General features: G+C 40.5%; 1 protein-coding gene across 1 annotated transcript in view; it reads right to left on the bottom strand.

Moving 5' to 3' along the window:
• The window catches only part of SHROOM2 (shroom family member 2), a 72,355-nt gene extending 48,234 nt beyond the window's left edge, over nucleotides 1-24,121 (bottom strand). The window contains exons 1-2 of the mRNA XM_010004656.1: nucleotides 24,107-24,121; nucleotides 22,727-22,878 (exon numbers count right to left, since the gene is read on the bottom strand). Coding sequence (XP_010002958.1) covers nucleotides 22,727-22,878; nucleotides 24,107-24,121 — 167 coding nt within the window. The remainder of the gene's footprint in view (nucleotides 1-22,726; nucleotides 22,879-24,106) is intronic.
• Between the last annotated feature and the right edge of the window lie 284 nt (nucleotides 24,122-24,405).

Here is a 24,405-nt window from a genome sequence, read left to right as displayed (position 1 = left end):
CCCCAGGCCCAGCTCAGCCCCAGGCCCAGCCCCAGCTCCAGCCCCAGCCCCAGCCCTGCTGCTCTCCGTCAGTTCTCCTGTTAATTAATCCTTCCTCAGCGCACAGAGGGGTTGGAGTGAGGCCAGAGGAGGGCCACAAAGATGATCAGAGGGCTGGAGCAGCTCTGCTATGAAGATAGGCTGAGAGAGTTGGGGCTGTTCAGCCTGGAGAAGAGAAGGCTCTGGGGAGACCTTATATGAGCCCTTCCAGTACCTGAGGGGGCTACAGGAAAGCTGAGGAGGGGCTTTTTACAAGGGCTTGTAGTGATAGGACAAGGGGTAGTGGCTATAAACTGTAAGAGAGTAGATTTAGGTTAGGCATCAGGAAGAAATTCTTTAGTATGAGGGTGGTGAGACCCTGGCCCAGGCTGCCCAGGAAAGCTGTGGAAGCCCCATCCCTGGAAGTGTTCAAGGCCAGGTTGGATGGGGCTCTGAGCAACCTCATCTAGTGGGAGGTGTCCCTGCACATGCAGGAGGGGGTGGATCTGGATTATCTTTAAGGTCCCTTCCAACCCAAACCATTCTATGATATGATTCTGTGACACTGAAATGACACAATATTCTTTTGTGACCCATTTTTTCTAATTTACAGAGAAGGATCAGTCACTGGCCTCATTCAGAACCACCCTATATACAGAAAGAATTGTTACACAGTGGCAACATTAATTTTCTGAGAATTGTTGTAAAGTTTCCATTAAAGATCCTTTAAACAAACAAAAAGTATTCAGTTTTCAGTTACTTTAGTTTCTACAGAGTATTTTTGTTGAAAAGCTGCAGACCACTGCTTCATAGTATAGTTCACGCGTTTCAAGGTGCAACTTCCCTGGAAGGCCCAGAATTTAGGAACCAGTCAATGTAGTTAAATTAAACAGTTGCTATCGAAATAAAATTCTCTAATATGCAACTCAGACTTCTCAGAAGTGAAGCAAAGCCTGTCTGCAGAGCTTTGTTTTTGAAATAGCTTAGAGGCCTCAAATAATAAGAAATTAACAATGTTACTGTTTTTCATTCAAAAAATAGTTCAATGTCTTTCTCCCCCCACCACAGACTGTGAAGACCTCACCCAACTGCCTAATGGGGGAGCTCATGATTGGAACAACGTGATTTTTTTTTTTTCTTCTCAAAAAAAAAAAGATAAAACTTCTGATTTTTAAAAATATTATTATTATTATTGAGTACTTATTTGGTCAAAATGTCTGCCTTCTTTCTGTTTACTCTCCCTTCAAACAGACAAGCAACATTCCTTTCTATAGAGAACTGAAGGAGTCATCATCCTCTACAAATACATTGGGTGTTTTCTCTTTCAGGCAACTATATTCATGGAATTCAAATTACTTCATGTCATGTTAGTCACCAGATGTTTCTGCCAGGGCAATATAGGAAATCTGGCAAAAGCCTTAAGTCCAGCAGCAAAGCTATATAAGGAATGTGAACAGCTTCTTGCGTCATTCTCAGTAATTCAATACAACAATGAATTATCACAATCCAAACTCAAACAGTTGTTATCAATTCCATAAACAAGCTTTAGGTTAAGTGCATTACAATCCCATCCTCCTTCCCCCTTGCCATTTTCAAGGTTTTCCTGCTTCCCAATATACCTATGTTCTTAGTTTTAACAAAAAACTAAGCAAAGGGCAAAATTAACTTTTAAAGGAGGACAATGATCCAAAACTTGAACACTTTTCCTGAACAAACCTACTCTTCTTCTTTGTTTCTTCCTTATTTCTTTGAAAATGAAAAAAGGAAGGGGAAGGGGTGGGTAGGTGGTATCTATGTATGACAGAATATGAGAAGGAAGAAAAACACAGAAAAACCCCTGAAAACTTTCATCCAAAGATATCACATCAGTGGATTCCAACCCAAATTTAAAAACACCCACAATGTATTCTGAAGTAAATCTCTATTGCTTTGTCATTCATAACCAATAGGGATGATTCAAAAAAATTATACACACACACATATATATATACATATATGATATGTACATATATAGATATATATGCAAAGTAACTTTTCAGGCTTTTCAAAATTCAAAATATGCCCACAACTTCTCTGTCCAGGTTGTTGGTTTTGTGGTTCAACCACCAGTTTCTGGTCTTTCCAATACAACAAAGCCCTGCTAAAACCTAACCCTCTGTCCACTTCTGAATTCATCTCCCTTCTTCTTTCTGGAGCATCACAGAGTGAACTGATCTGTTCCCTTTTCATAAGATTGTCCTACTGCCTTTCACTCAGACTCAGCCTTGGATGGCACAACTTCCTGCTGTTCTGAGGCTACACAGCAGCCATTTAACTGCTTTTTTTAAAGTACATTCTATGCCAGCACATTCACACTGTGTATCCAGGAGGGCAGAACCATAACAAGCTTTATAAAAACATCACACTCCATCTCCTCCCTTCCACACTTACTCCCTGAATACAGAAAATGCTTGAATGGAACTTAATTTGGGATGAAAGTTTGTTGCAGGCTGTCATATTAGGCATCTGCTCAAGATTAAATGGAAATGTTTTCACACTTTCATTGATCAAATGCTTCTTATACAAAATTAAAAAAACTAGTGTTCCAGCTTAGTAGCCTAGGAAAGTGAATTTAAAGGTAAAGCTCTTAATATCAGAAATAGCAAAAAGGCTCTTAATATCAATAGCAACCTTACTGTTAGCTTGTCAACTGTGCACTGTTTTCCAAAATAAACATAGGAGGAATGACATATAATGATTCAAATTACTACTGGCAACACCCAAGCCATGCCAGAGTTTGTTTCCATTAACAGCTGCTTGTTAATACACAAGGAGAATTGGTTCTATCATCTATTCTCTTCAGAAAATCCCTGTGACATACTGAACTGGAATGAACTGAACTAATTATGAAAATTAATCAGCCCGGTATATGAAAAAACTCTTCTCTGACCTTAGACAGCTGAGTCCCCCTGCCTCCAGCCCCTTGTCAGGAGACAGCTGGATTAGCCACAGGCAAACAAATGCAGACATTCGAGACATGTAACATGCATAGACACACAAAATGCAGATGATGAACCACTGAGAAAGAGAACAGTTGGTAATCTCAAGCAACACTAAAACCCAGGTATAGAAATTAAAAATAACGACATTTTCATGCAAAAAGGTAATTAGCAGTCTTGTCATACTAAGACAAATTATGACTGCCTCAGCATACTCAACCCTTTTCAAAGTTTAAATTGATTTTGATGAGCAGAAAAAACTAAAAAGAAAGCTGGATTCCTCATCAACTTTGCAAATCCCTCTAATTTATCAAATATTAAGCTATTATTCTTTCTGGTCAAATTGTATTGAAAACACATTATAGCTGAAAGAAAATATGTCTTAATTAAGGAAACCTGTTAACATCTGAATAACCATGAAGCAATGAACAAGCCTGGTCTAAACAGCAGTTTACCCAATTCCTAATCCCCAGCAATTACAGAAGCTCCTGCAACAAGCTTTGGTATCCTCGCCTTCTGTACTGGCAGGTCTTCACTCAGCTCAGTCATTTCCTTGGATGGAGTCACTAGCACAACATCCATCCCTGGAGCATCATCACCCCCTCTGTCTTTGCCTCCTTCCCTCTCCAGCATCTCTCACATGCATGTTTGGGGTTGGCTATTCATTTCCACCTTTCCCTCTTCAAGAATATGGCAAGCTCACACCCTTTTTGTGGCCCAGTTCCTACACAGCCACCTGTGCCTTTACACTGGGGCCAGACAGGCTTCTTTGTGGATCTACTTTAGTGCCAGAAGAACAGTTGCAATGATAGAATATGGTGCTGTAGTCACTTAATAATCAAGTTAAAACATGTAGGAAAACATTGTGTATGTATTAAATCCAGTGTATCAGGCTAATTAAGTATACTGGATTTAAGAGCTCTATTAATGGCTGGTAAGAATTACTTAATGGTCCTGCTTTGTTTAAGTACAATTTGCAGGCCATAATTCAAATTAGCTTTTAGAGCTGAACCTTCCAAAACCTACAAAATTTAAAAAATTTACACGTCAACTTTTTTTTTCCCCAAATACTACAGCAGAAATTATAGGTTCAGCAAAACCTAAGAGAAGGAATACAGAAAATAATACCAGCCAACAGGACTAGTAAGGGAATTCATACAGAATGACAAACTAATTTAGACTTCCTCACCCAAAAGCCTTTTCTGAACATCTGTTGAAACCACACTGGTGGTGGTGTCATAAAAACACGGAGGATAATACAACCTCAGTGATACATTATGTGGTAAAAAGGTTCAGAAAAAGGAATGGCTAAAGAAGATGCACCACAGAAATGGTAGATAATGAAATAAATATTTAAGACAGTACTGTAGATCTCAATTACCAATGACATAGTCCTTTCTAGCCAGAAAAAAAACATTAGAATAAGAAGCAGAACCAGCTCAACAGGCCCACATGAAGTGTCTTTGCCCACCTATTTAAGAGCTTGCAATTTTAAAGTGTTCAAATATTGTACCTCTGCCTATTCTCACAATACTTGGGATTCTCAAGTAATCTTTCAAATAAATATTGGTCATGTCACACAGCATCCAAGACCCATTTATTGCAGCTGAGCTGTAACTGAGACAAAAGATGAGTGCAATACTGTAGAAAAAAATTTACAGTATTTTCCAACTTAATGAAGAATTAACTAAACTTTTTATGCAGAAACTTTCCCTTGAGGCATCCTGGTCTCAGAAGGATACCAGACATTTGAAAGGAAAGACTGCTGCATTTAAAACAAACAAACAAACAAAAAAAAACCAACAAAAAAAAAACAAGAAAAAAGGAACCCCTTTTCTGGAGGAGCTCTTTCTGTACTACACACACAAGCATATGTAAAAATGTATAGTGCTTCCACTGAATGTGACATTTGGAGACTGTTATGCAACTGTTAATCACTCTATGATATATAGAATTGTTTTTAAAAAAGGATTATTATTATTGTCATAATAGCTATTTTCAGATTAAAACAGACATTAGAGTTTTGGCACATTACAGAGCTCATAATTTGGGCACGAAATCTCAGTGCCTTAACGTGTTGAAAGCCTGAGGCACAAGGTGGTTATAGCTGCACAATCACCTTCTGAGGTAAACTCTTTCTTCTTACCTCCCAGGGGCAGTTCAGGTTTCAGGTAGGGAAGCTAATTGTTCAATTCCAAGTTATATCTTCTTAATCTTCAACTGATGACTGCAGCTGTAACAGTATTGTAACAAGCAGCAGTACAGTCTGAAACACACACACACCTACAAGCTCTCCACTGGCAAAGGGCAGGGTCTTTTCTCTTAACCTCTTGGAGCACGAGCTCCTCTCCTATGCCTATATTAATCCAGACCCAATTTCTTCAACATTGTGTGTAGAGACTCTCCGTTGAAGCAGAGGAGACCTGCATGGGCATTGCCACCACTGTCAATGAGAGCTCCTACCAGCCTGCTGGGCTGCAGATCTGTGCCTTACCCGGAGAAAGGTAAGGCCACCCCTTTCCATCCCCAGAGTAGATATGGAGGCTACAGTGAACAACCAAATAAAAGAAGCTGGCGCCTCTGCTGAGGCTTGCTCTATGTCCTGCTTAATCTCCTGCCATTATACACTGTCAGAAACAGAGTTGGACCCCAACTTCAACTCTCCCTGCTTCAAGACAGTGCTGATGCTTTCCACACAGTGGTTAAGCAAGACTAAGATCCAGCTGACGGCCACAGAAGCACCAACAGGTAAGAATGAGCTCTCTTCCTCTACATCATCTCTCTTACGGATGAGTATCCAGGTCACCCAGAGACAGTGATACTCTTCTTTCTACTGCAAAGGGACTAGCCTGGAGATGGGTCCCTCCCTGCACACAGTACTGTACCTAGAGGGTGCCAGACTTGTCTGCACCCCTGCCCAAATCTTCTGCCTTTCACCATACACACAGAAACAGAGGGGGTATGTCTGAATCCTGGAAAGAGGGCTTAATTTCTTCACTCCTCTCAATAATCTGAGACCCTTTCAGAAATGCAGGCAAATTAAGAGTTCATAAAAATGAAATGCAATTAATGCAAAGATACCAAACTGGCAACACTTTTGCCAAAGATTCACCTGTGACAGCCACTTCACCCCCTGCCCCACAGAAACAGCTGTGGACACGGACAAGTCGCCATCCCCCGTGCCACCTCTGTGGCTCCCAGTGCTGCTGGCCTCAGCTGCTCATTCTGGTGAAGACCACGCTCCAGTCCAGCTACTGAGTAAAGACACTTGGGTCTTCAGTAAAGGTAAGCTGATAAAAAAACCAAACCCTCACTTAACCTGTTAACTGCAACAATGCTGTCTGCCTTGATTTAGATACCCTAGGAACACGTACAGACCTTTCTTCAGCAGATGTACGGCAGCCTTGAAACACATAAAACCACTTAGAACTGGAACTTTAAAAGTGACCTGACAACTCTGATTTCTGGGATACAAAGAGCAGAGCTGATTTTGTTTAGTGGATAATGTTCTTGCAGCCTTTAAGGCTTATTTTTCAGAAACTGAGTGTGCCAAGATATGCACCCAATTTAACATCATTAGACTTGAAAGCTGGGTGCAGTCACTTCATAGCAAAATAAAAGCTATTTTCCGAGCAGGATTGAAAACAGAATCACTTTACAGCAATTACACCACTAATCTTCAATAGATTATTCCTCTTCCAGCCCACCTCACACCACCCCTAAAGATCTCAATCTTTAGTCACCCTAATTATCTCCAAGAATAAGTTTTACAAGACAGTCAATCTGGCAAAAAAACCCAACTAAAAAGCCACAAGCTGAAGCATGTGCTTGGATACAAAGAAATAAAATCAGAAACTACTTCAATGGTTTTTCAAGGCCACATCAGTTACAATGGATGAAACACAGTAGAAAAAGAAAAAAAGGTCTAGCTAACATTAATAAATAGTTACTCCTGCTGCTAAAGCTTGTGTGTTCAAAAGCTGCAAGGGCTATCAGCATCCCTCTGAAATTAATTACTAGTTTAATAATTGAATTAATCCATGCACACTTCCTACATTAACCAAGGTATGGATCCTGATGCAAGGTATCTATTGACAATCTCTCAATAAATAACAAACTATATTCACTTGCAAGTTGTGAATCACTATTTTTAAACCCAGAGCAGTGAATGTGGCTTGTACACTGAATATTCAGCTGTTTGCATTTTATGTACTAGATTTAGTCTTCTTGAGCTAGAAAACAAAATTGAGTTGTAACACTGGCATTAGAGCCACTATACAGCTTCCTCTGGGAAGTTGGAATAGGCTCAAGGAAAAAATGCCTTTTATATATGAGATGATAACAGAAAGAGACACACTGAATACTACATACGTGCTCCAAGTGATTAATGGAAGACTAATATTTTATAGCTCTACTTGAAGTTCAGTGAGGTCAGAAGAAATGTGTGATGTGTTTCACATGCCGACACTCCCCTGTGAATTGTTATGCTTTATTATAAAGCTACAATAACCTGCAGAAGTTGACCATAGCCCCTTCTGGGATCCTGCCCTACAAATACAACGGGCAGTTCCTATTCCAGCAGCTCCTGCTGGAGGGAAGGTCCATTAGTCTCACTAGATTAAGGATTTCTCTAATGGAACTGGCTGCTCTGTCTGGTTACCACTAAGCAGATAGAGACAGAAACACATCCTGAGCCCACGCTGCTCTGGCACCCCACCTTCACAGCATATGTTCTTGAAGAGCTGGAAGCAGTGACTGGACTGGCAGTGGGAAAAAAAAACCACAACACTCTGCCAAATGTATCATTTAAATCCCTTCTCTTCACCAAAACTGCAGAAGGAAAGTGGATTTAAAAGATTTTTTTCCCCAGTTTTGCTCACTACTTTATGTACCTCTCTTTTCCAAGAAGAAATTCTACAATCTCTTCTTTAGATTTACAGGGAGGAACAAATAATTTTGGTCTCACACATTTATCAGCATACTCATTTCCTCTTATGCTGTTCCTTAAAAATCCCCTTGCATCACCACTGTGCACGCTAGCAAACTGCTCCCAGCCTGGGAAACCCTTTCCATTCAATTTTCTTTTCACACCAATAAAAGCTCAAGACTGAAAAAAACCTCTCAGTCAGTAACACTTCAAGTTTCACTAACAGACTGACTCTGCTACTCCATTTGTCCCAACAATAGATACTGGGACAAAGAGACCAGTCCAAGAAAACTAGCTTCAGAACTCTTAGGAAGTAGCAATTGTACACCATCTCAGTGCATGGCCTTGCTGGGATATAAGTGGCTTTGCTCAGCAACACATACATACAGCGTGCCGAAGCCAGGTCTGTGTGAGAAACAGGAGGCAAATTGGCAAGTGAACTACAAAATACTCTTCTCAAAGTCACCTCCCCTCCTCAACACCTGCTGACTCCCCTACAACAATCCTGTTATGAAATTTTAATTAGATACATTCAAGACAACCCTGCATGGCCTTCCCCCCATGCCCTCTTACATCACGGACAAGTTAGTAAGATACTAAAAAGCCAAGAGAAAAATGCACCCTGAAAACTTTTTTATCCCAACGATGGGACAAAAGCATGAGGAACCACTGCAGCTGATCAGGTGTGGGTGCCCTGGCCAGCCTGGCAAGATCCTCTCCCTCCCCAGTGCAGCCCAAGGTACCTACCCTGGCACCACAGCGGGCAGCGCTTCCTTCTCAGACCCCTTCCTCAGGGAGCAGGCACGAGTCTCGGGCAAGTGGACAAACCTCCATGTCCAGGAACAGGGCTGGGCTGGGGGAATAGCGATGAGGCCCCAGCTGCAGGCCAGGGCAGCATGAAGGAGGGTGTGAGCAGCACCCACCTGGGCTCCGTCCCCAGCAGAAGCAGGAGATGCTGGTGGAGCACAGCACAGGACCCCGCAGCCCTTCGCCACCGACCATCCTCAGCCTGCACTAATCCGCGGTGCTGCGCCAGCTTAGGGGCTATAATTAGACTCACAAAGGAGCCTTGTTACGGCTCCCCGCTAAGAGGCCGGAGCAGTTTTGGTTACTCATGCCAGCAACTCCACTGCCCGACTCCAGTCAACACCGCCTGAGGAGCTCAGCAGGGAAAAAACTCAGCAAAGCCCAAAAAATGAAACCAGAGGACTGTTCCTGGAGGAGGAGGGGGGATTTTATTTATCTGAAGTTTGACATAGCGTGTAGAAAATATGCTGAGATTATGTTGCTGTAACTGTTCCTTTCAGCTGCTCCATCCTTTCCTTCTAAGCAAATACATGGCTAAACAGTACAGTCTAGGACCATAAATTGTAAAGAAGTTAATATCACCTATGAGATGACAAATCTGCTTAAGCAGCAAAGCTAATAGAAAATCTGCAGAACAATTTGGGCCTCTCAAGTTCTGATGGGCTCTCAATAGCATCTGAGCGTTACAGAGGTTTTTCCTATACATTAAAATCAGCCAGCCAGTTTTATCAGGGATCAGCACTTCCCTCAAAAGAGAGGCAGCCTGTGATATCCCTAGAAATAACTAACTTCAGTATTCAGAAAGGCATTAGAAATCGACAGCTATGGAGAAAAGAGACAGGTATGTCCTTCCATCACCCAGGGAGACTGATGTTAGAAATTCAGGGGAATTCTTTCAAAGGGCAATTTATTTTCATAAACTTTTGAAAAATAAGCTTTATCCCATTGTCACACCATTAATCCCCTGCTGCTAGCCAGATTTGCACATGTAAGCTTACTGTGGTTGCTGACCATCATCATACCTGAGCATGTAAAGGATACAGTAACAAGCTGCATAAAATTTATTTGGGGAAAAATGAAATATATTAGTTATGCTGTATCCTTCATGATGAGCCCAGGAGACACTTTCTTCTTACATGCTGGCATATGTGCTGAGACCAGCTTCTCCCTAGGTTCACTGACCCACCACACTAAACACACGAATACACACGTGTATTGGTTCTGTGCTGTAACACAGCAGCTGGATTGCCACGAGAAGCTGACTGCCCCACAGAAACCTGCCCCACTGACAGACCCACCCCCTGCATATGAAACATTAATGGCTCTCCAAAGGTCAAAGGAGGATACGCTCATAATTGCAAAGGAAATGCTGGACGTATGGGGGATTTACAGAAATCCTCCAACTTCAGGAAGGAGGAGGAGGAGGTTGGCAAAAGGGTAAGAAGTGGTCCTATTTTATGCAGGCATCTTTGGATTTTAGTAAGAAATCTAGTTAAGACAGCATATGGCAGAACTACACAATTATAAAGAAGACAAATAGCTCTGTTTTGTGAGCTTGCTGAAAGAGAGGGCCCATGACTAAAACTTTCCCAGCCAGACTGCAATATTCTGTCAAAAAAATGACTGCATATTATGTAGCAGTACAAGTTTTTACTTCTCACAGATGTAAAAGCAAATATAATGAGGTTGTTCTTGAAGTCATCTGAACCAAGGTAACCTAGCATGATCCCTTGCTTATCAACATTAGCACACATGCATGTATGTGCACATGCACACTCAGCCCAGAGAGACAGACTCCTTTTTGATGAGTCACTTTTCTAACACTGTTTCTGAAAGAGTCAAAAACCCTTGGAGTTATCATTGTGTGAATGAGGATGCAAAGTCCAGCTGACAAATACTATTCTATACTTGGTGACTTATTTGGCAAAACAGAAATAAAATGAAGTGGAAAAAAAGAACTTTTTTCCTGAATTTCCAGCAAGTCCATCTTCAGTGTGTGTAAAAGAATGAATTACATAGAGTAAGTGCCATTGAATCCATTGTCCTAAAAAGTATTAGAATTACATTGGTACAGCAGTAATAAAAAAGAGGTAAAAACAGTTTAAAAGCAGTGTCTCCTTAATTTTAAAGAGAACCTGAACCACAAAATAGGGTTGGCTAATAAGATTTTAAATTTGTCTCTCAAAAGTTTTTTTCAGTCTTAATCTGAAGTCAGATACTGATGAGCTGTCCTGCTAGGTTGCATCCAGAAGAGTAAACAGATAAAGGAAGCTCATTCTACCTTCACTGCAAGAACAATTGGGCATGGCACATTTGCTGGAAAAAAGCTGTAAATAGTCACGTAGTTGCTATGAAAACATTTATAAAAGACTAGCTGAAATTTTAAAAATATCCCTGAAATTTATTACTGTGCTTATGTTACACACAGGATTCAAAGATCAGTGAAAGGGGTGACCAGACAAATGCCATATACAAAGATGAAAGAATCACAGAATTATTGAGGCTGGAAAAGACCTCTGAGATCATCAAGTCCAAGATATCAGCCTACTGAAGAACAGAAACTTTCTAGTCATATATTTTGAGTGTCAAGACCTCTCTTACTCAAGGCCTCAGATCAAGTGTAAACCTGCCTCTCTCCAAGACAGTACCATTACGTAAATAACCCAGGATCTTTATTCTACTTGCTGTTGTATTATGGCGTAGAAGGCTAGGACTCTATAGCCAACTTCACACACTTGGTACTAATGCAGACATGCTTATAAAAGAGGAAACTGAGGGTTCCTAGTTCAAAGGAAACCCCTGCATGCCACAATGTGAGCTTCCAGAAGGCTTTACCTCCTTACTGAAAAACAAAAGACTGCCCTGTAACTCAAAAAACAACCTAGTCAAGAGTTACCTTCCCCTTCTCCCCTCCAATATAGGGAATCAGAATCAGCAATTCAGGGTGAAAAACATTCACCAGGAACACACATATCAGTTTCACTGGGAAAGGTTTCCCAGATCTTTTCTTCTTTTGATTTAATAACTGATGTTGTGGCATGTAACCCACTCATCACTGCAAGTGACACTACAGGAAAAGCAGCATCTGCATCCTGGCCTGTTGTAGAAGGTGCCCGTTCCAGTCTCTCCTCCACCTGACTCCAGCTGCCATGCAGTCTTCTTTCCCCCACCAAGCCTTTTGGCTGTGCTTCCTCGGGCACACGGCTTTTTGCCAAAAATACAAAGATGAAATCCAATCAAAGACTTGAATGCTCAAGATGCTTGCCCCTTTGAGATCTGGGAAGCACATTTGGGATGCGTTTGTCTAGATTGACCTTCCTGTATCATTAAAATATAATATTACCGCATTTAATTTAGGAACGCCTATCTAAAATGACTGTGTGTGTTTTAAGGCAAAAATCTTTAAATTGCATACATATTTCTGAAATCCCTTTGAAGTCTTTTAATGCAAACAATAGCCACAAGAGAGCGCTGACAGCAAAGGATTCAACCACTGGGAAAAGTACAGACTTGAAGCTACTCAAAAAACCCCAAAACAAACATCTGTTGAGGCCAGGTAGTCCCATTTGAACGTTTAAAAGGAGTACTCAGACATTTCATTGCTCTACTTATGACATTCAGAAGTCAGGAGAGATTCTGGAAGTCTGTTTTGAACATGAACTTTGAGACACATTCATTGTTCTTGCTCTGTTTTCAAAGGGAGATTACTCAGCAGTTTTTGGATTTTAGGCACCTTTAAAATGACTCTGCAACTGAGACACCAAAAATTAACAGACTGTTTTCTGATAGCATTATACATTTTTTCATAATATTTGTAATTCATGAAAACTCAATGCAATGAGTTCAAACATCAAAACTGTGTTTGTGGCTTTGCTGCTTGTTTTTGGCCTCTTATGTATAGAGCATCGGAATACCTTGTACTCTCTCCTTCTTACCTTTCCAAGAAAAGTGCTGAAAAATTCTAACAACAACAAACTCAGCCTCTTTTTCTGAAGGTAGCAAATGGAACTACAGCATTTTTTTTCATGCAAAATAGTAGGAGTTCCTGTTTTTGCATTTTCAGCTTCTAGTCTCTTATCATAAAAGGAAATGACTTCCAAAAAGTACCCCTAAAAAAAATGGACCTAGTTTTTGATTAAAAAAATAGTAAAATACATATAACCATGTGCTTAACTTATGGACTCCTGGGAGGAGGGAGGGGCTCTAAAAGATAGAAAAGAAGAAATAAAAGCAACTTATTAATGTTCAGATACCTTAGAATGGCAAATTGAACCAGTATTTTGACAGACAAGTTACTGACAGAGTTATATGATAAAGGTATCTGTCCAAATCCCTAAATTTTAGCAGAGAAGAATATCCTTTCTTAAAAGCCAAAATTCACACAAAAATCTATACAACTGCCTTTTGTCCTGCTCTCAATCACTGCAAGACCTATAGAGGTTGTAGTATTGCTCTTTTCCTTCTCTATCCATATGCTGGATAACCAATTGGTCTGATGTCCCATCTGCCAGTCACCTTGTGTCTGAACATGGAGAAAACAGCAACGCTGCACTACAGTCAACAGTGCCTCTTTAAAAAGAAGGCATGCTAGAAGGAGTTTTACCTTGTCACAGCACAGCAGAACAGCTCCTTTCCTATCCCACGACCTAGTAAGCTGCATTTTATATAAAAACAAACAAAAAAGATCTGCAAAATGCTCTGCTTGGTCTGTGAAAACAAGTAAATCCAACTAAATTATCAAGTTCTGGGGCCCTTAAAGAGTTCAGTCATTAACTTGGGCAAATCAGGATTTCACCACCAGTTTGCTCTGGTTTTCCTTGTACCTTTTCCTTGTACAAGCTTGAGCAGGATGGCGCAGCAATTTCATTTATAAATGAGATATGCGCTGTCGACAATGAGGTATTAAGTTGTATGAGGTATTAAATCACCGATTTTCCTGCTTGCTAAATTCACAATGGACTACCACGATAGAACTTTCACATTTTGGAACTGTTTTTCTTTGCTCTGCCTTGGGGAACTAGACAGGCACATCTGGATGTCTGAGATAAAAGTGTTGATCTTGGGATTTATCGTATGTTATGCAAGCTACACAAATAATTCTTCCTCATCCTTATTTTGTTCATATTCCGCTACCTTTTGATGGCTAGATAGCATAAAACTCCTGATGTCATTCTCTTACTTCAGTTTTTACCATGATTTATCAGAATTCTTTTAAATGATAACATTTTTAATGAGCATTTATCACCTGAAAGCATCTAAAATGCTTCACATATTGAAAAATTCTGTTTTCATCCAGATTTACTTTCAAATATTTTGGAAGTTATCATGCTCTGTAATTAAGGTGCTAAAGAAATTAACCTTTAACATAAATTTTTAAAAGGGTTTTATTCACCAGTAGTGCTGAAGAAAAACACAGCCTCTGACAGGGTGAGTACTAACAGCAGCAGAAGGAAATCAAAAGACAGCGAGAATTTTAGGCTATCTCACCCTGACCAAAGTGAAGGAGCAGGAGCAAGCAACAGGAAGGAGAGCAGCCTTTGGACATGCTCCCCACCACCACTTTTGCCTAGGACAGAGCTAGCAAGCACAGCAGCACACAGCTGCCTACACTGGCCCAACATTCTGCCTTCAGCAAGAAGAACTTGGAGCATGAGGCTGTGGAAACCTTGCTTTGCTTGTGGCCAGAAACAACAGGAGTGGTTTTGCCTTCCAGCCACTTACTACAATGAGCTTACTGTAGGAGAGCTGTCCCAAAGGAACTGAGTTTCCACAGAAAACACGTTCCAAATACCAGCTGGTATTTAGACACAGGTATGGTGCATTCCCACACCAATTTTTAGCTGTGATTTACTTAACCACAGCCAAGGTGACCCAAAAACAGGAGTGAGTAAAAAGTTTCTCCAGACCCAGGGCATTTCAGGAGACACCCCAGCTTTAGTTCATCTAATTTCTGGTTAAAACACAATAGTCACATGATGGAAATTGAGCCTCCACAAAGAACAACTCCATGAGCTGAGATGTTGCAAGTTTTGAGAAAGCTATTTTGCTCTGACATGCCCTATGACAGACCAGATTTTGAAGACATTACCATCCCTCTGGAGCACTTTCTTCCCCATCAGATGCTATCCCCCAGTTCAGCTGCCCACCTGCCAGCAAGGCTGCTCCATGAGCCAGACCAAAGAACCGACTCCAATTTCCAATGCAATCAAGCAGAAATCTCCCCAAACCCCCAGCTTCTGTAACACTTCATCTGCACTCAGCGTGAAGCTGGACTAAAAGCAGAAGGGCCATATAACTCAGCAGTGTGGTAGCTGTGCCTCTGTGCCAGGCTTTGTTTTGCCAGGTGAGCCAGTATTATGCAGATTCAGAAGCAAAGACCATAAAATAATGGGTTTCTTGTGTGAGAGATAAGATGCAAATGTGCTCAGTTATTCAGTAACCAAAGCTGCACACTCTTGCATTCCTGGCCTTTTAAGTGGTCATACTGCTGAAGTTAAGAGTTGCATTCAGGAATTACTTTAAAACCTTTTTATAATCTTTTCAAGATGGAAGGTGTTACATGTATTTAGTTGACCAAGTAGAGCATAAAATCTCTACACTTAACATGGCAGGGCTACTTGACAGTGAAACATTTAAGAAGCATCCAAGTTCTCAATCTCGTAGGTCCTTAAATCATTTAATTAACCTAAAATAAAAGTACTACAAGGAGAACTGCAACACACTGAAACAGAACTGTTATTACTATTATCCTGAAGTTGTACATGTGCACACCAATGTCACTGACGAGTGTTTAAAAAACCCAACCCTCTTAAGAGCTTAAAAGCAACCCCAAACAATTCAGTACTTCAAAATGTTTGTAACATAGGCAGAAGCATTCCTTTCAAATGCAAAAAAAAAGATTCCTGACAAAAAAAACATTATTTATTTGGTCTTTAGTAGATGGGGTCACAACTCTGCTTCAGTCAGGAGTCTGCAGAGATCTACAGTATCAGCAAGCACACAAAAAATCTGTACATGTGAAAGTACTATATGAAATTAGTAAGCCTTCAGTCCTCCAAATCTTAGAAAGATCACCTGTTTGCCCCTCTCACCCAAGGGGCTACAGTTTCCACCACCTACATTGAAATTCACCATTGGAAAGCAGTTTTAAGAATAAATCCACTGCCTTGGTAAAAAGTTCTGGTTAAATCCTGTAAGCACTTGTATACATTTTCATCTTCAGTCATGTGAGTGCTCTCATTAAATTGGATGAGACTACTCATGCTCAAAATTAACCATTTTGACAAGTGCTTGCAGGACTTAAGAAAAAAACCCCAACCCCCTAAAACCCAGTCATGACTCACAGGTTGTTACCATCTGATACATACTCCCTTCCACAAGAAAGCAACATTGCCCAGTTTTGGTAACTATTTCACAAAACTGAAAATCGTTGCCACAACCTTTTGAATAAGTGTATTCAAATTATAGAGGATTCCTGTTACCCACAAGGAAATGTTTATGCCCTTCCTAGTACTCCAAGCATTAGCCTAAAGGAGTTGTCTTGGTAAAGCATAGTAACATCTGTTCTATTTTTGGCCTTCTGTTATTCAAGCTTTAAAGGGTGGATTTTTAGATTTGTAAATAAATAATTTGCAAAAGTCATCACAAAATGACAACATGGCATTCACAACATACACATGGAGAGACTCCTGACAGCTTACAAGACAAACATCCAAATTCTTTGAAACCTGGTCCAATACACCACTAATTGCAGGAACTGAAGCTTCTGTTTACCTCAAGTGTCCCTAAGTGTGTCACTAACAACACAAATTCAAATCACATTAACACAACTAAGAAAGTGTCGAGGTGGGCAGAAAATTACAAAATAGAAGTGCTTTTTAGAAGTGCACTCCACCAAAAAGACAACTGGCTCAGGAAACGTCCAAAGACCTGGGGGGTATTGCTAGTGAGTATGAATGAAGGTGAAGGGAAGGTGGATTTCACACTGTTTCCATACAGTCAAGTGACTCTGCCGACAGGCTGGCCAGAGAAAATGATTCTCATCAGGGCGCTTCCAAGGTATAATTTGTTGAAAATATAAGATAAAAGTGTGCAGTCCCCCTTCTGTCACATGCATTCCTTCCCTAAGTAGCACAGGATCATTCTGAAGGAGGAGGAGCAGCACAGCAGAGGCCCAGCCAGCCCCAGCCAGGTTTACCCATGGAGGAGGTGAGAGCCATGGCTGAGGAATGCTGGCCAGTCTCTGCTGTGGACCCCCACCAAGCACACATGTACAAAGGGTCTTACCTGCTCCACTGAATACTTCTTCATGGAGAGATCCTGTTGAGATTGCCAAGCAGTCCTTAAACACAGGATATTCACCCCAAGGGCTCCTGAACCAGGACTGTAGGTGCTATACGCTTAGCACAACATGTTTGTGCTTATCTGGTTCCTGTTATCTGCCTGCGAGCCATGGTAGCTGACTGGCAGCACCAAAGAAAGCAGAGTCCCCAGCCTTGTGATGCCCTGTCACACATTCTGACACATGTGGCTGGCTCCTCTCTACATCACAAGACCCAGGTGGGAGCAGGGGCAGATAGACATCTTATCCTATCTGGCACACATTTAAAACCAGCCATCCTGCTTGGAGCAGAAGAGGGGACATTCAGCAACACACTGACCCATTTCTCAGTGACCTTGGGAAACAGGAATTTAACAGCCCAGCCCTTTCACCAACTGCAGCCACATGGAAACACTCAAGTCTCCAACTTTAAAGCTGTGTGCATCTGTTAGAAATATATGCTCACAAAGTATGCACACAGAAGATTGCAGAGGCACATGCTGTTCCACATCCACATCCCATTTCAAGAAACATGGCTAGTGAGGGGCTATCACACCTGCCCCTCTCCTTACAGCAGTGGTATGTGCATGCATACACAGTCCTGGAATGCAATCCTTCAGTTTCCTACCTATTTCCAAAGTCTGGCTAGAAATACAGGCATTAAAACAACAACAACAACAAAACAACAAATCTATTATTGGTCAGTTAAGGCCAAGGTCAATCTTCAAAAAGGAAGAACCATGCCTACTGACATAGGGCAACCACTGCTATTTGTTCTGCCATAACAAGCCCGAGCCCAAGAAGCAATGATATCAAATGTAACAGAAATGAAAGTTTTAGTCCTACTCAACAGTGGTTCTCCACAAATGCACATGGTTTATTGAGCAATACTTAACCATAACTGTCTACTAAATACATATAATATTTGCTTAAAATCTGCAAAACTACATGTATTTTTCTACTCTTTTTTTGTATGCTATCTTCATATTTATAAAAACAGAACTATCAAACACAGGTAAGAGGCAGAATTTACAGTCCTTGATTGATTCGTATCTTATAACTGTACAGAAGACACAAATCCCTCATCTTCTCAAGTCATCCCACAAACTGATACTGCCAAATTTCACAGAGTACTTCTGCAGTCAAGAGGAGCTACAAAGCGCACAGCTACCTGCTCTTAAGTTGTAAGTGGGTACGACTAGATCTCCTTGGTAAGTTATACAAAACCAACTACAGAAAGATCACTGGCGGTGTTGAGCATGTTTTTGCTCTAAACATGACAAAATTTCATTGCTTTCCTACCTAAATGCAGCAAATAACTGTCAGATTTTTAGTCTTGCACTTCTGCCCAGGCTCAGGTTCTGAAACTGCACTGTACAATCTCAGAGCCCTTGGGACATTCATTAAAAGGCCTGGTTCTACAGTGCTTCAATTAAATGACTGCTTCTCTGAATGAAGTGCCAGGCAAACAAAGATTACCCCAACTTTCCACGGCTAGGTGTTTATAGTTCACATGTCATGACATTCACTCTCCTTACTAGGATTTTGCACAGTAAATTTCAGCATTCAGACTACACTTCTGATGGCAAGTCTGTTTGCTCTCACTCTTTCCTTCTCTCTTCTGTAACAAGGGATCCCTCAGCATTGCAAAAACAGCTTAAACTTCTACCACATAAAGGCACCAAAATGCAATGCTATGTAAAGGAAAACACACCCGTTCACATGTGTGCAACTTAAAGGCCAGTTCACAGACCCTGGCAGTTCCTGAAGTCAAGTTAAACTGAAAGTTTTCTGTCACCAGCCAGTGCTGAGGAAAAGAAGTCCATGGCTACTCCCTTCCCTTGCCCACCCCTTCTCACTGTCACTAACGGATGATTCAAAGCAACCAACAGGACAACTCCACATAACTTCTTAGGGTGGCTCCCAAAGGCCACCCTCCCTTTAACATTAATAAACCACAAGTGGAAGCATCATCTATGTGCCAATGTTTAAGAGTTTCATGTGTCTCATGGCAAAAAGTAATTCCAAACTTTCATGGATTTGCAGTATATGCTTATGTTGAGGATATGCAAAGGAATGGAGGTTCTATTTAAGAACCAGAAGGGAATTTAAGTTAGAAGTGTAAGCAGAAGATTTAAATTACACAGAACATGGTAACTACCTCAGTATCAACACTCAGAGCAATTTTGCATGTGCATAGATAAGCATGCACACATCATTTCCAAAACAAGAAACATTAATGTACAATTCCTGTAAGAAATGTCCAAAGCAGTTTCCTTTCCATTTTCCAAAGAAAGGAATCTACCCAAGAAACAACTCAGTACTACACTGAAGCACATAATTAAGATGTGTTGTTTTGACAAATCCACTTGAGAAAATAACATGAAGCCTCCTGAGTCTTCTTTTAATCCAAGATCAAAAGTACACCACGCTTTTTCAACCATCAGCATGTAAGCTACTTAAACATTATGTTTGTTGTTAAGTCAGTTGAACAGTCCTGATTCGGTTTAGACCACAGCTATGCAATGTTTAAAAAAAATACTGCCAAGCATGCATGCTGATAGCCAGCACAATTATGCTGTGTATTTGGTACAGCAGGCACTTTAATTTAGAGACCCATGTTATTTTCCCTATGCAAGTCAAGCATCATATTCTCTGAAAACAGTGGGTAAAAATATTTTTGCAGAAGCCAGCTACCAGTGCTTACCAACACCAGCTCTTTGGGAAACTTCTGACACAGTCACAAGTTAATTATTGTGATGTTACTGTGGCAAAACATTTTCATTTGGTCTTGGCTGTAGATACATTAGACTCCTAAACTGAAAACAGCAGACCCTACTGCTTCCTGGGTACAGAAATAGTTTGACTGATACAAGATCAGGATGTGGCATTAGTACATGAGGAAGTGACCCATATGGAGGGATTTCATATGGACACGCTGACATTAACTGTAAGATAGTTCTGTACTTTCCAGAATAACTTAATTAAAAAGTAAATTTTCCACTTCATGATAGTTTTTAAAATGTTTGCTTGCCACTTCTGGATCAGTTCAGAAATAGATACTACAAATAACCCCAGGGAAAAATTATTTCAATACAAAATCTAGCCCTTGGCTTCCCAAGCTAACTTTAACAGATAGCAAGAACAAACATGATTAAAACAAAGATTCTTTTAACCTTCAGGATGCAGTTGCTGAACTTAAAGCCATTTGTCTATTTTGTGCTTCAAATTATCACACTGACACCCACAGAAAATAAAAAGTTAAATCAATGCTATCAAGAGGCATCAGAGCTCTAGACAAAGAACACAGAGCAAGCAGACAAGAAGATGCTAAGAGGACTTATAGATCAATACTTCATTATATATGTAACTCAATGAAAGGGAAATGTGGGACTATTCCCAGTCTCGCCAGAGAACAGTAAGGGTGGATCTAAAGAAGACTGAAATAGTCTAAAAATGTTAAGGCAGCCATTTCGACATTGCTGTAATTAATTAAAGAGCAGACTGTCTATGAAAAGTGGTGGTCCTATCCAGCTGAAAACCTGCTTCCTCAAGTAATTTTGCAGTCAGATCAGCTGCCTGATCCAATTCAATCCAGACCTGCAGGAGTGCTCTTACAAAGACTAAACAACTGGTTTGCTTAAATACAGGGCTGTTTAAAGCACTTACAAAAATTCATTCTAAGATTTAGGGCAAACAGAACAAAACAATACTATTGTTCAAACTATAACTTCTGGGAGAAAGCATGCAACAAGGCTTTTAACAAAACCTGCATCATTTGAACTTCCAACAGGAAAAGAAAAGCTATTTTAGCACACAGACAGTAGCGCATGAGAACAAGTTGGCCAAGGATAAAATGAGACTGGGTGTTAAAAGGTTTCTGACCGTCAAAGGACTGATGTCCTAAGGCAACTTTCCAAGAGAAAGAGCAAAGTTCAAAAAACACAGACAAAACCCCTAGCTAATTTCATTCAGTAGGCTTTATGAAATTTTATCTAATATTATGCAGGCTCCTCAATGACCCAAAAGGCTCTTGCCTCCTTTGGGAGCTATGGAAATCTTTGTGAATTTAGGACAAAAATGTTTTCCCTAACAACAGCCACTATTTCAGCCTCTTGGCTAGAAAAACTAGGTTGCTTTTGCCCATTACACATGTGCTAGGGCAGGAAAAAGCGGAGGAATGATAAACAACTGATGAAAACCCATCAGCTTTGCACCAAACTGCACTCAGGCATGCATAGCAATGGGGCTCTGTTGCCTGCAGAGAATGGCCACAAATTCCCAGCAGCAAATCAGTGCTTGATTAGCCATATGGAAACTTCTCCAAAATCACATGCATGAAGTGAAGCACTTGTCAATGACAAGAATGGCATAGCTGTCTCTCTCTTGTGAGGGTGTTTCAGCATCAAACTTCCTGCCATTTCCAATGATAAATCTCAATCTATAGATTCTGAGCAAGTTGCTCAGAAACTGGAAAGCCCCAAGAAAGAGGGAATCTTTCCACTTACTCTGAAGCTTTTGGTAGTAATTAAGACTTGCTGTCTTGGCAGATTCTTCAATGTCTATAAAATTTCTCAACCCTGAAGTTCTCCCTTTCTGCAACAGAAACAGCTCATGTAACCTCTGCTAACAAAAGTGTTTTTACTGGAATAGCCAGTGCAAGTTGAAACTGCTGAACACCAACATGATTTATAATAGTTGTGAATCCATTCTGTTTTGCATTTATTAACTCTAGTGCTACAACAATTAGGGAGAACTTTTAGAAGTAGTGATAGGTGAGGATACAAACTATCACCAGTGAAAGAGATTCAGGTTTCCATAATTCTTTCTGTTGAAAACAGCTTCTTAAAACAAGGGTGAAAAGCATGCTTTTGTACCTCTCTTACCTATCCGTGCTGCTTCACAATGGATAGTCCTCATTTAAGACAGCCTCAAACCATGGCTGTATTTATAGACTGAACCACCACACATGTTAAATTCTCAACATTTTCTGTACTGCAACAAAATTATTTTTTCATTCTAACAGAGACAGCCAAAATTCTCACACAAAAGACTGGTAATTTGATAAAAGTAATTAATTAGAAAGTCCTAATTCACAAGAGTAGGAAATTAATCAGAAAGATTTTGTTGTCCAAATTTCCTGGTTTGAAATTTTTTCAGAAGTTACAAGCTTTCACCTCCTTCAACATTTGTTCACTTTTGTAAAAAGTATTTTATGAAACTTATTTTTAATTCAAGTTAGTAAATAAAGTGTGAACTTAAAAGTTGCAAGTCAAAATGACAAAACAAAAAGTTTCCATATTAAAAATGTGTTGTTTTAACAAACTGTTACAGCTTTTCCCCTTCACTAATAACTGACTAAAAGTACCCTTCAGCCAAACCACCTAAGTAATGCTTGAGACCTCAAATATTCTCACAAAGTGGGAAAATGCAGAACAGAGTCCTGACTCATCACAACACCACAGTATTCACAGAATATGTTGCCTCAGTTTTTTGCTCTGATCAATAGGCTACCTCTCCCCATAAAGGGTTTGTGTTCAAGGAGGAGGTAACGCCACATAACATGCACGTTAATAACACTGAATGGAAGTCTTGCCAAGTTTTGGCAAAGTTAGTTGCCCAGTAGCTTAGAGCCTGGAACACATTTGGTTTTCCAGCTGAATGCCACAAGCTTACCTTTTCACCACAAGCTTCAGTGTCTTGTGTGAACCTTTCACCAGACAGATCGCTTCTTGTCGGAAGCCGGAGAGGCCCACATCATTGATGCCAACAATTTCATCCCCAGCCAATAGCTTGTCCACAGCTGCAGCTTTGCTCCCATCTTCAATCTGAAGAAAAAGTGTATCAAATGGCAGAATTATTGAAATGGCATAGTGCCACCTTTAAAATAAGTTAATGAGCTTTCAATATTGGCTTCATACAATAATTAATACAATATTTAAGTGCTTATAGTAATTTTAAAAGATATACTCAACAACATTATAAATACAGATTAATGCTACAGATGCAGGAAAGAAATGTAATGGGGAAACCTCCTCAGAAAAATAGAAAGCTTTGAGAGTCAAAAGCATCTGTGATTTTGAGCTCTGTTCAATAGTGTAATCATACTTGCAAATAGAGCTTTGGGCAGGCATCTTTAAAACTGATTCTCTAAAGAAGGTATCCAATAATATGAATCATACAGTCAGTAACACTAACCACCCAGTCAACTGCACAAATCTGGCATGCAATGAAACTCCAAAACATTGCTTAACAAACTGCTCTAGAAAATGAAGTGGTTTGCATCAGGCATGTAACATTTAGGAAAACATCTGAGAATACAGAATCTATACAGCTAACAGCTCCAACTAGAAGAGATACTGGTCTGAGATTCAAGGAAGAAGAACAACGTACCACACTGCTGAAGAATAAAGCAGTACTAAGGAAAAGTCACTGGAAGGCTATTTTGCCCCCACAGGCATCACTCTCAAGCACTGAATTTTTACATGACTACTCACATGTGGCAAAACACACGACAAATAAGTCAGGTTTTGTCACTTCTCACCCCAAAAAAGGGAAAAAACCCCAACATTACAAGTTACCTATTTTCAAAATTCAAACCAAATTTCAAAAGCTTGATCAGCCAGACGAACAAGTACTAACTACAAGGATGTTGTGAGGTTATGCAGAGAGAAAATCAGAAGGGCTGAAGCCCTTTTATCTGGCTACTGAGGTAAAAGAAAATAAAAAATGTTTCTATAAATACATTAGCTGTAAAAGGAGGGCTAAGGAGAACCTCCATCCTTTACTGAATGAAGGGGCAAACACAGTGACAAAAGATGAAGAAAAGGCTGAGCTGCTTAATGCCGTGTTTGCCTCAGTCTTTAGTAGCAAGACCAGTTGTTTGCTGGGTACCTAGTCCTCTGAGCTGGAAGACAAGAACAGGGAGCAGTTTGAAATCCCCATAATCCAAGAGGAGATGATTAGCAGCCTGCTGCACCACTTGGACATACAGAAGTCTACGGGGTCAGGTGGGATACACCCAGGGGTATTGAAGGAGCTGGCAGAAGTGCTCACCAAGTCACTTCCCATCACCAATCAGCATTTCTGGCTAACCACAGAGGTTCTAGCTGATTGGAGGTGACGCACATTTACAAGAAGGGCCAGAAGGAGGATCTAGGGAACTACAGGCCTGTTAGCCTGGCCTCAGTGCCAGGAAAGGTTACAGAACAAATGATCTTGAATGCCACCACATGGCATGTACAGGATAAGGTTATCAGGCCCAGTCAGCATGGATTCATGAAAAGCAGGCCCTTCTTGACTAACCTGATCTTCTGTGACCAGGTGACCTGTTCAGTGGATAAGGCTGTATATAT

The sequence above is a fragment of the Chaetura pelagica genome, unplaced genomic scaffold (assembly GCF_000747805.2).
Source record: "Chaetura pelagica isolate M959 unplaced genomic scaffold, ChaPel_1.0 scaffold178, whole genome shotgun sequence".
Lineage (NCBI taxonomy): Eukaryota > Metazoa > Chordata > Aves > Apodiformes > Apodidae > Chaetura > Chaetura pelagica.
This window is presented reverse-complemented; position numbering and strand designations above follow the sequence as displayed.